The 12851-nt window shown below is 43.7% G+C and overlaps 1 protein-coding gene across 1 annotated transcript in view; it reads left to right on the plus strand.

Moving 5' to 3' along the window:
* Positions 1–12851, plus strand: part of ANTXR2 (ANTXR cell adhesion molecule 2) — a 159027-nt gene that overhangs the window by 78514 nt on the left and 67662 nt on the right. Inside the window, exons 12-13 of the mRNA XM_039325163.1 lie at positions 5410–5505; positions 8601–8645. Of these exons, the coding sequence (XP_039181097.1) occupies positions 5410–5505; positions 8601–8645 (141 nt within the window). The remainder of the gene's footprint in view (positions 1–5409; positions 5506–8600; positions 8646–12851) is intronic.

Below are 12851 nucleotides of genomic sequence, written 5' to 3' on the forward strand. Positions count from 1 at the left end.
GCATGCAGGTAGAGATTAGAGCATTTCGAAAGAGAGATTGGGGTGGCAAGATGGCTCAGATTTCCACTCCTGTCTTAGATGGAGAAGAAATCTTCAAATGATGTCTCTCCAGGAATCTCTTAGATCTTATTTCTGGAGAAATAATACCTTATAATACTTTATAATACCGACCTTATTCATAGCCAAACCCTTCCATAGGTCTCTGTGATACCAAAATGATGACGCATATCATAATAGAATAACAGAGATGGAAGGGACCTTGGAGGTCTTCTAGTCCAACCCCCTGCTCAAGCAGGAGACCTCATACCGGTGGTTCTCAACCTGTGATCTGCGGACCTCTAGGGGTCCACAATGTCATCACGGGGTGTGTGTGTCCACGAAGGGTTGAAGAAATGTAATGATTTATGAGTTAAGTCTTTGGGGTCCACGGCCATGGTCCGTGGCCCCAAAAGTTATTTAAAGGGGGATCTTGAGGTGAAGAAAAGGTTGAGCTCCACTGCCCTATACCATTTCAGACAACCTCTTTTTAATAAAAGCCGCCAGTGTTGGAGCGCCCACAACTTCTGGAGGCAACTTGTTCCACTAATTAATCGTTCTCACTGTCAGGAAATTTCCCCTTAGTTTTAGGTTGGTTCTCTCCTTGATGAGCTTCCATCCATTGCTTCTTGTCCTGCCTTCAGGTGCTTTGGAGACTAGATTGACCCCCTCTTTTTACGACCTCATGACACAATCTCCTATTTGCTTTGTGCTGTTGCCAGCAAAGACATAAGGGGAGGAGTTTATATGCGATAGTACAATGTACATTTCATCATTTGCCCTCCCCTTCCTCTCCTGCATGTGCCGGTATGCCCCCATGAGTCCATTTCTGCCATCTCCGGCCCAAACATGGTTGAGAGAATCCTGGGAGTGATAATCAAGAGAAGGACCAGGGTGGCATGAGAGCAGCATTCCAATATCTCAGGGGTTGTCACAAAGAAGAGGGAGTCAAGCTCTTCTCCAAAGCGCCTGAAGGCAGGACAAGAAGCAACGGATGGAAACTAATCAAGGAGAGAAGCAACCTAGAACTAAGGAGAAACTTCCTGACAGTGAGAACAATTAACCAGTGGAACAGCCTGCCTCCAGAAGCAGTAAATGCTCCAACACTGGAAGTTTTTAAGAAGAGATTGGACAGCCATTTGTCCGAAATGGTGTAGGGTTTCCTGCCTGAGCAGGGGGTTGGACTAGATGACCTCCAAGGTCCCTTCCAACTTTACTATTATTACTAAAATGAATTCGATCTGCATTTTTGTCAGATTGCTGCAATGCAGGCATTACCAAGAGGCTTTTGAGTATGTGCGTTTAATTTCCAATGAGAGAGACAGAGAGAATGGTCCAACACTGGAAGTTTTTAAGAGACAGCCATTAGTCTGAAATGGTATAGGGTTTCCTACCTGAGCAGGGGGTTGGACTCCAAGATCCCTTCCAACATCATCATCATCATCATCATCATCATCATTATTATTATTGTTGTTGTTGTTGTCGTCGTGGTCGTCGTCGTTGTCATTGTTATTCTATTATTATACTATTGTTGTTATTGTCGTCGTTGTCGTTGTCATTGTTATTCTATTATTATACTATTATTCCTATTTTTTGCATATAATTTTTATTAAGGATTTTGATTACAGTAATAAAAACTAACACACCTAAATGTGAAAAAAAGGAAAAGCAGTAGATAAATTATAGTAAATAATAAAAGTAATAAAAAGTGCAAAGAAAAAGAAAGAGAAAAAGAAGGATAGGAAAAAAGAAGAGAAATATATAAAGATGACTTCTGGCTTTCATTAAGAGAAGGGACAAATTGTCCTTGGTCACCCTTCTGGCACAGGCTGCTGTTATTTACATACAAGGATTATTTGCTAGTAACACACTCCACAGCTCATAAAAGGCTCCTAAACCCACTTCCCTGGAGAGGCTCTATTGAGATGCATCTCTAGCCTCTTTAAAGAACAAAGAACGCTCTTCTTTCACCTCTGGAAAACGGCCCCAGGAGATTTATTCCAAGCAAGTTTAGATCATAATGATCATCTTCCAAAAGAAGGATTTTTTTTTTCCCTCTCTGTCTCTCTCTCTCTGTCTCTCTCATTGGAAATTAAACACACATACTCCAAAGCCTCTTGGTAATGCCTGCGTTGCAGCAATCTGACAAAAATGCAGATCGAATTCATTTTAGTAATAGTAATAGTAGTAAAGTTGGAAGGGACCTTGGAGGTCATCTAGTCCAACCCCCTGCTCAGGCAGGAAACCCTACACCATTTCGGACAAATGGCTGTCCAGTCTCTTCTTAAAAACTTCCAGTGTTGGAGCATTTACTGCTTCTGGAGGCAGGCTGTTCCACTGATTAATTGTTCTCACTGTCAGGAAGTTTCTCCTTAGTTCTAGGTTGCTTCTCTCCTTGATTAGTTTCCACCCGTTGCTTCTTGTCCTGCCTTCAGGTGCTTTGGAAAATAGCTTAATTCCCTCTTCTTTATGGCAGCCCCTGAGATATTGGAATACTGCTATCATGTCCCCCCTTGTCCTTCTCTTCGTTAAACTAGACATACCCAATTCTAGCAACCGTTCCTTATATGTTTTAGCCTCCAGTCCCCTAATCATCTTTGTTGCTCTTCTCTGTACTCTTTCTAGAGTCTCAACATCTTTTTTACATCGTGGTGACCAAAACTGGATGCAGGATTCCAAGTGTGGCCTTACCAAGGCATTGTAGAGTGGCATTAATACTTCACGTGATCTTTTATGGGCATTGTTTTACTTTTTTGATGATGTTTATTAGTTCTGGATTAATGAAAGTTTTTGCCGGAAAAAAAATATTAACAACCCACCACACTTGGTCAACCGGTAAAAATAACAACATGTTTAGATTTTTAAGCAGCTGGAATTCAGTGTCTATATGTTTGCAGCAATACAGGCAGTGGTGGGATTCAACCGGTTCGCACCACTTCAGCAGAACTGGTAGCTAATTTTTTGTTGCCCAGGCCCAGAATGGACTTCTGGAAGCGGCATCCACACAGAGAACCGGTTGTTCCCATATTTGAATCCCACCACTGCATACAGGGTAAACTCAGTTGTCGAGTTTTGCCATCTCTGTGAGTCTTCAAAATGTTTCTGATTCAGAATCTGAAAAGGCGCATGTGCTGCTTAATAGAGGAAAGCCACAGGATGCTTTTAGGCTGAACTTACACAGGCATTTGCTATCCCAACCTTTTATGTCACTTTCATAAACAGGAAACGTATTTGCTGACTTCTACGGGCAGAGAAAGCCGCAGCTTTTCATGCAAAACATGAAATCCCGACATTAAAAAACTGCTGAAGTGCAAAGTTGGCCTACAGAGTCATAGTGCACACTGGAAGGTTTTAAGAAGAGACTGGACAGCCATTTGTCTGAAATGGTATAGGGTTTCCTGCCTGAGCACGGGGTTGGACTAGATGACCTTTAAGATCCCTTCCAACTATTATTATTGTTGTTGTTGTCATTGTTGTTATTGTTATTGTTGTATTTAGAGGCACGTGCTGTTAACATTCATTAAATTGCTCATTTGGTGCTTAGAGGAAATAAAACTAAGAAGAGGATAGAAACATAGAATCATAGAATATCAGAGTTGGAAGGGACCTTGGAGATCTTCTAGTCCAACCTCCTGCTCAAGCAGGAGACCCTATGCAATTTCAGACATGTGACTGTCCAGTCCCTTCTTAAAAGCCTCCAGTGAAGGAGCATTCACCGCTTCTGGAGGCAGGTTGTGCATATGTGCACTATGACTCTGTAGGCCAACTTTGCATTTCAGCAGTTTTTTAATATTTGGGATTTCATGTTTTGCATGAAAAGCTGCGGCTTTCTCTGCCCGTAGAAGTCAGCAAATACGTTTCCTGTTTATGAAAGTGACATAAAAGGTTGGGATAGCAAATGCCTATGTAAGTTCAGCCTAAAAGCATCCTGTGGCTTTCCTCTATTAAGCAGCACACAATCACTGCTGATTGATTGTTCTTACTGTAAGGAAATTTCTCCTTAGTTCTGGATTGGTTCACTCTTTGAGTAGTTTCCATCCATTGTTTCTTGTCTTGCCTTCAGGTGCTTGGAAAATAGGTTGACCCCCCCCCTCTTTGTGGCACCCCTTCAAATAATGGAGAACTGTTATCATATCTTCCCTGTTCCATCTTTTCACTAGACCAGCCATACCTAATTCCTGCAACCGTTCATCATATGTTTTAGTATGCTGGCCCCTAATCATCTTTGTTCCTTTTCTGCACAAATATATGAACCAAGAACCTGCTTATTCTTTTCTTTAACCTGGTGGTGCTTTCTTACTGCTAATCTACCCCATTAGATTCTATTTTACGTCTTTATTTATATCCCACCTTTGTTATCTTTATAAAGAACTCAAGACACTGAACATATTTTATACTCCTATTTTGTCTACAACAACAAACCTGCAGGGTGGGTTGATCCAAGAGAGAGAGACTGGTCCAAAGTCACCTAGCTGGCTTTCATGCCTAGGACAGAACTAGAACTCGCAAGTCTCCTAGTCCAGTGATGGCGAACCTTTTAGAGACCGAGTACCCCAAAACTGCCCCCCCACCCCTGTACCCAGTCCGCCGTGCCCACGGCCCACCACAGATCACCCAGGTAGCCCAGCAGTGCTGTGGTGGCCGCGCCCTCCGCCTGTGCCCCGCAGCATCAACTGCGTGTGACGGGGCGCAAGGGTGGAGTCTTGTCCCTGCTGCCCAGTTACCATGTCCTTGGCTGCGCTGCTTCATGTGGGCCATGCCCAGGGGCGACTCTCCTCCGGGGGGCTGCTGGTGGGGGCCGTGGGAGGAAGCGGGGCTGGGGCAACGGTGAGTATGCCCACAGAGAGGGCTCCGAGTGCCGCCTCTGGCACGCGTGCCATAGGTTCGCCACCACTGTCCTAGTCTCTAGGCCGGGTGGGCAACTACTATGGCGACTTTATGACTTGTGGAGTTTAGCTCCTTATTGGCTGGCTCAGGAATTCTGGGAGTTGAAGTCTACAAGTCATAAAGTTGCCATTATTGTCTACCATGTTCCAGGCCAGCATCTTGACTTATTTTTTTTTTTATTTATTTTTTTAAAATCAACTATAAGGCTAGCTTTTCATCCCAGCAGTCTATATTAGGGGTCTTCAAAGTTGGCCCATTTATGGCCAAGTCATAAAAGGGCCAAGTTTGAAGACCCCTGATATAGATTGTGTCAGCGAGCCCGTCATAGAACAAGAAAGGAATGTGCAGATAACGCCGAAGTCCGTATCCTATTTTGTCTCGGTCCGATTTAGCATGATTCAGAAAGAGAGCCCTGCCTTTTCATTACCATAAACGTGAATTAAATTTTATTATCTTTCTGTCTCTCTCTCTTTTTTTTTTTGATAGACAAATGGCATTGTGGCACTGATAATTATCCTCATTTTGTTACTGTTGCTGGGGATTGCTGCTCTATGGTGGTTTTGGCCTCTGTGTTGCAAAGTGGTAAGTAAACTTTTTCCTCTCTGGCTGGCTGGGGAATTCTGGGAGTTGAAGTCCACATTTCTTAACGTGATTTCTTATACAGTGCTCTGTAGTCTTCCCTCAGTTTGGGTGAGCAGCATAGCCAATGTATTATTGATTTGCGAAGGTTATGCTCCAGTTGGAATGACTGAGGCATCTTTCCTTGCAAACTGAATGCCAATATAAATATCATTGCAACTGGCACCTTGGTCTGCTTTTCCTGAACTGCTGGCTCATCAGCAAGACCTTAATTGGTCGACTTCTGGAGTTTATATTCCTGCACCTTTCCGTGCTAATTAGCATTCCCTTAAATTCCCTACCGAACTAATTTAAAAAAAAACAACAACACATGGAACCGACGTTAATATCTGGATAAATCCCCCTTTACCTTTAAAAGCTTCTTATTAATCTTAATAGGGTGCTATGAGAAAACAACACTGAGTTCTAAAATCCCAATTTTATCCCAAAGTGTCGTCTTTGAGACAGTGATAGTTGGCCCAAGATAGGGCGCCACGTTTTATTGTAGTGATAGCATATATCAGTGATGGCGAACCTTTTAGAGACCGAGTGCCCAAAAACCAGCCTCACCTGCCCCCACTCCATTCCAGCTCCGCCCCATCCCACCCGCTCTGCCCCGCTCTGCCCCCAGCCCAGCCCTACCCACCCTCAGGGCCACCCACTGCCTCCACGGCCTGCCGCAGATTGCCCAGGTAGCCCAACAGCGCCATGGTGGCCATGCTCTCTGCCCACACCCCACAGCATCATCTGCACGTGACGGGGCACAAGGGCGGAGTCTTGTCCTTGCTGCCCAGCTGCCATGTCCTTGGCTGCACTGCTCCGCACCGGCTATGCTCGGGGGCGACTCTCCTCTGGGGGGGCTGCTGGTGAGGAGGGGGCCATGGGGGGAGGTAAGGCTGGGACGACGGCGTGAGTTCCCACAGAGAGGGCTCTGAGTGACACCTCTGGCACTTGTGCCAAAGGCTCGCCACCACTGGCATATATGCAATTTTAGGTAGTCCTCGATTTACAACTATTCATTTACTGACCATTCAATGTTACAAGGTCTCTGAAAAAAGTGCTCTTATGACCGTTTTTCCCACTTAACGACCGTCGCAACATCCCCACAGTCACATGATCAAAATTCAGACGCTTGGCAATTGACTCTTATTTATGACGGTTGCAGCGTCCCGGGGTCATGTGATCCCCTTTTGACAAGAAACGTCAAAGGGGGGGGGAGAGAAGCCAGATTCAATTCACAACCGTGTTAACTAACATAACAACCGCAATCATTCACTTAACAAATGTGGCAAGCAAGGTTGTAAAACGGGGCAGAATTCACTTAACAACTGCCTGGCTTAGTACTGGAAACTTTGGGCTCAACTGTGGTCGTAATTCGAGGACTACCTGTGCTTGTAACTTTGGTTCCTGCATTTTCCCCCCCCCCCAAATAGAATGGCATAAAGCTGGCCTTCTTTTTCAACAACTGGCACTGTTCTGGTTAAAGCCCGATATTTGCCATTTTAGTTCAGCTCGCGCCTGCCCTACATTGCAGGACAGGAATAGAACAAAATTTGCATTGAAGGAGGACCGTTTCCTTTTCCCCCTACTTCTCCCCCCCCCTCCTGACCAGTCAGTCTTCCTCGCTGGCAGCAGCCAGTTGGCATCTAGCGTGTCCAAGGAACTGGGGGCATCCTGCTATAATTGTTGGCAGGAGCCAGTTGGTGATTTTTATTTATTTATTTTTGACTTGATCTGCAGTCCGGGCAGGCCTCGCCAGGTTGTGGAGCGGGTTTTCTCCTTTGTGAAAAAGAGTTGGCTGTTGACAGTTTGTTCGCTCTTTCGTGAGCGTTAGCAAACATCTGACTGCATCAAGCTGGCTTTGGACTCTGGGGCTGACATTTTATAATGCCCACCACATTCAAGCATTGGAGAAGTGCTAATGAGCACACCAAGGGGCAGTTGCCTGAAGACACTCGTTTATTTTTTTTTTTAAAATGAACTCAGTATCTTTACCAATCTCTCTACTTACCTACCTACCTACCTACTTACTGTATCTGTCTATTTGTCCATCTGTCTGTTTAATTATCTATTATGGAGCAAAACCGGCTGTCTTCTAAAACGAAGTCTTAAATCCCTCCTCCCCTCCCCTTGTTTGGCTAAATAAACACCCAGCAGCCTGTTCTTGACAATGATAATAATACCAAACCCTAAAAATTGGAGAAGACTCAAACTCTGCATATGGTAAACAAAATGGAGATTTTGTCTCCTGGGCTCTTGCGATGGTGTTTAAGAAATGTGAATGAAATAGAAATACTTGACATCTTGGCAATATTATGTCTTTTAACATGTGCAAGTTCTCAGGATGAAGGAATTACAGACGCTCTTTCTTTCCCTTCCGGCCCCCGTGGAAAATAAGGAGAGCTTCCTGAGCTGGTTTTGAGGGAAATGATGGATTTGAAGTAATTTTAGGGGGCCCCATGCTGTTAATAAAGTTGATTTAATTAAAATACTTTGGTGGGGGCGAGATCTTATCCATTTTTGTTTCTCCTAGGGGAGCGTTAAGCCTTAAGTGTTGTGCCCAGTCTGGAAAAAAAAATCCTAATAACCGTAGTTTATATAGAATTAAACCAGATGCATATCGCAGAATATAAAATCATTGCAATAAAAAAGATCTCCAGGTTTGCTACTGTTAACATTAATAGAGATGCAGCCTGGATCCAATTGGAAATTTGATCTCATTATTTGGAGGGCGCCATTACAGGAAGTCCTCAACTTATAGCCATTTGTTTAGTGACTATTCAAAAAGTTACTTATAACCATTTTTCACAAGGCCGTTGCAGCATCCCCATGGTCACATGGTTAAAGTATCTAAGGACTGTATACCAGGGGTCTTCAAACTCGGCCCTTTTATGACTCGTGGACTTCAGCTCCCAGAATTCTATAGCCAGCGTGTCTGGCTGAGGAATTCTGGGAGTTGAAGTCCACAAGTCATAAAAGGGCCGAGTTTGAAGACCCCTGGTTTTAACGAATATTTGCCATTCTCTCCTTTATCATCTAATTTGTCCCTTCATCAATAGGTTATTAAGGATCCTCCTCGGCTACAGCCTACAGCTCCAATAGAGGTAAGCTTCCAAACTGCTCCGATGGCTTGCTCTTTACAAAAGTAGATCACCGTGTTGCCAATGACTTAGAAATACAATTTAAGGTTGACCCAACTTGATTTATTTGCCTCATGAAGGATCCTTTTGCTTTTCCCATCCTGCAATAGTTGGCGATATAAATAAATGGTGAATTTGAAGGTCCGTAGGATGGGGGCACCAGGAGGAGAAAGAAGCAGAAATGAGTCAATTATCTTCAAATAACCATTTTTTATTCATTTATTTTTCCTTATTCCCAGGACAGAGTGTTAAGTGAGCCTGCTGTTCACCATAATGTATATATCTGCCATAAGAGAACATGTCAGGACTTCATGTTAACACATTTCAGCCATGTTTTTTTTTTTACTGGGTTAGGCATTTGTGGATCCAAACACACATGTGTGGAATCCTTTGATAAAGAGTAGATGTCTCGTATCAATAAAGGATCTTTTGGGGAAATTTTTTTCCTCATGAAATGGGAGCATGGCCTCTTTAGCCATGTTGAAACCACTCTCTTTGGGATTGTTCATAAAATTGTGTGATCACATCCATCAACTTTAGCTGGATATCCAAACGGGTTAGCTATAAAGAAAAGGGTGGGGGAGTTAGTCTGTTAAAGCACAGCATTTCCTTTTATAGGGTACACTATGTTAGCTAGATTGGTTACCCCCCCCCCCCAAAGTGCACAAGTAAAAGTGTTGCTATGTGGCAACTCAACAGGAATTGGATTGTAATAAGCACTTCAAAATACATTCCACTGCAAATTGATTTTCCTTGCACATAACCAAGATGCTCAGTTTATGCGTTCTGTGGCTGAGGATGCCAGCAAGTATAATTCACAGAATATCTTTACTCACTCCAACAAAGTGGTAATAATCTTCCGATCTGGCTGTATTAAACGCCTTGCACATCTGTATTTTTGCTTCGGTGTTCTATTAGATAACCCCCCCCCCCATTTTGCACTTTTTATTTTGTCTTTGTACATTCAGAGGTCCTAAAAGGGGTGTTGGGACATACTTGCAGTGCAGCCTTAAATTCAGTGTGATCATTCCAGAATTGTGATAATCCCTTCTTCCTTGGAAATGCAGAGAATTCTCTGTATTTCTTTAGGGGAAATTATAACGGCTATCAACCGAAGTTGGCTAAGCATGTAAACCTGTGGTATCTTTCAGATGTGTTGATGCTGCAGCTACACACATAGAAAGACGACTGGCCATACCGGCAGAAGAAAATGGGACCTATAGTGCCAACCCCTTTAGGGCAAGGCTGCAATGGGGTGTGTTTGAATACAAACCTACTTCTTTTCCCCAGTACATTTTCTCTCTAAATCAGCTGGCAGGAGGATTGGAAAAGATGTTGGCTTGCTAGAAGCCCTTCATTTCAAGCAAGGAGAGTCAGAAGATTAACAGTCTTCCCCCACCCCCTCTTGCTGGCCACCCCAGAGGAGACAGGAGTGACTAGTGGATTGCAATTTGTCCACCCCAGCATGCCCAGATTTGAATCGATAGGAAAGAATATTTGTAGTTCAGGATTGAATTGTGGGGTCTTGGGTGCTCTCTGAGCTTGGTAGCTTTCTTGCAGACATTTTATTACCCTAACTAAACTTATTTAGTTTAGTAATGAAACACTTGCAAGAAAACCACCAAACTCAGAGAGCAAATAGGACCCCACAGATAAGAACTGACTCAGCGATGCATGCATTCTGTTCGTTAGGAAAAAGACTTGCATCAGCTGAAATATGCAGCATATTTTGCTAGGACTGCATCTTGAAAGGCTGGATGAGAAGAATAGGCAGTAGATACATCTATCCATGGTAGTAGATATTGTATTTTTTAGGACACGAAGAACCTTTCATTTTAAATGACCTTGCTAAGAAGTATTTATTTATTATTATTTGTTAAATTTGTCCGCCGCCCCATCTCCTATATTACTTCAAAAAAAGTTGTTTTTGTCTCCCAATGGTATCTGTGGGGGAGAGGAGGGCCAGTTTGGTCTAATGCAGGGGTAGGCAACCTCGGCTCTTTTATGACTCGTGGACTTCAACTCCCAGAATTCCTGAGCCAGCATGGCTCAGCTTGGAAACCTCTCCCTTTCCCGGCAGCATGGCTGGCTGAGGAATTCTGGGAGTTGAAGTCCACGAGTCATAAAAGAGCCAAGGTTGCCTACCCCTGTTCTAGGAAGAAGGTGTTAGCAAACCGCTTTCAGTGATTGATGAGAAAGCTACAGAGAGACCAGTCCTTCAGCTCAACCCGAAGGAGTCTTTACCAGTTTTTTTTTCTTTAAAAAAATGCAATATTCAGAAGGTTCACGAGAGCATTTCAAATAAGCTTTTTATAACCCGATGCACTCTTGATACGTTGGACTGCAAACCCCCAAGTTCCTAGCAAGAATGGCCATATGGACTGTGAATTTTGGAAGTTAAGTCCCTCAAATTAGAAGGGTAGCAGATTGTGGAAACTTTGTTGGTCCATAACTCATTTAGCTTCTGACACCGATTCTGCTGTATCTGCTGTAGATTTTTGTGCCTTTGTTTGATGGAAGGGTTTTAAATCGTGAAAGTTTGTTAATGGCTATATTTAACTGTGTTAAATATGTTGACAATTTTGTTCAATTAGTTGGGGGGGGGAATGGTTTAATTCCAAAACCTCCTTATTACTGGAAAAAAAATTGAAATAAAATAATCAAGCAACAGGTTTTATCCTGTTTTTAGCTTGCAGTAGAACTAATATTTTGTGCCGTTCAAAATATATGTGCGGTATGTAGGAAGCTCCTCAACAAGCATTAATTTGACATTTATATTTTGTTAGAGGTATAGCTTATTGTCCTTAATGCAGATAGTCCTCTACTTACAACAGTTCTGTGATGACCCAGGGCATCGCACAGAGGCAATGCAGTCAGCTGGCAATTCAAACAGTTCTTTTATTGCTCCAAATTTTCCCCAAATGCTCCCACGTTTGCTGACAAGCCTCCAACAAAAGAACACACACACACACACACCCCTTCATCCGACTGTGGCTGAAAGGAGGTTCAACTACAGTCTGCTTAGCATAAGAAAGTACTCAAGGCCATAGAGATAACAAGGAAGAAAACATAAACTTAAGGAGTCTGTTTGAATCCTAGCTCGCCTGAGCAGTTTTCAAAAGAGAGAATCCGAAATACAACCTGAGGTCTTTAAACATTCAAGCAACGTGGTCAGTCAGTCCAATAGTCCAAGTTTCCAGGTTTCCAAACAGAAGTCACAGAACAGGAGATCAGCAACAATACACCACACTCCAAGGAATCGGCGTTTGTCCCCGACAAATACCTCTCCCCACAGCATCTCCTTAAATCTCAGTCTCCAGGTGTGCCTTGTGGAGAGGGGCGGGACGCTCTCCTCCCGAGTAGTTGAGCCTGCCTGCATTGTTCCCTCCTTCTCTCCACTCTCCGTGCTCTAGGATCAGGTGGGAGTGGCCCTTGTTCATCTCCTGAATTCTGTCTCTCCTGTTCCTCCTGTCCCAATCCTGAAGGGCCCTGGCCTGCCTCGGCCTGCTCTTTCCCACATTCCTCTGAAGCCACAGACCCCTCTCCCTCGGCCTCCATAGGGTCCCATTCCAGTTCATTTTCCTCCACAGATTCAGGCTCAGACGGAGGCATGACAAGTTCATTTAGTGTAGACATGTCAAACTCGCAACGTCATGTGACGATGTGCAACGTATCGGAGCTTTTTTGCCATTGCCAGCAATGAGGTGGGCGCGGCTCCGGTATGATGAAACTGGCCCACGCGCTGGCAGTTTGACACCCCTGATTTAGTGCCATCCACAGTTACAATGGCATTGAAAAAAAATGATCATTTTTTTCACACTTATGACCATTGCAGCATCCCCATGGTCATGTGATTTACATTTGGATGCTTGACCACTGGTTCATATTTATGACCCCTGTATTGTCCTGGGGTCCTGTGATCATCTTTTGCGACCTTCTGGCAAGCAACATCAGTGGGGAAGCCAGAGTCATTTAACAACCGTGTTATTAATTTAACAGCTGCAGTGATTCACTTAACAACTGTGGCAAGAAAGGTCGTAAAATGGGGCAAAACTCACTTAACCAATTTTTCTCACTTAGCAACATAAAGTCTTGGGCTCAGTTACAGTCATAAATCAAGGACTATTTCTATTTTCCTTGTGTTCTCGCCGTTTTGCCTCATATCATCTT

The sequence above is a fragment of the Crotalus tigris genome, unplaced genomic scaffold, assembly GCF_016545835.1.
Source record: "Crotalus tigris isolate CLP2741 ecotype Arizona unplaced genomic scaffold, ASM1654583v1 scf7180000024318.704991, whole genome shotgun sequence".
In the NCBI taxonomy this organism is placed as follows: Eukaryota; Metazoa; Chordata; class Lepidosauria; order Squamata; family Viperidae; genus Crotalus; species Crotalus tigris.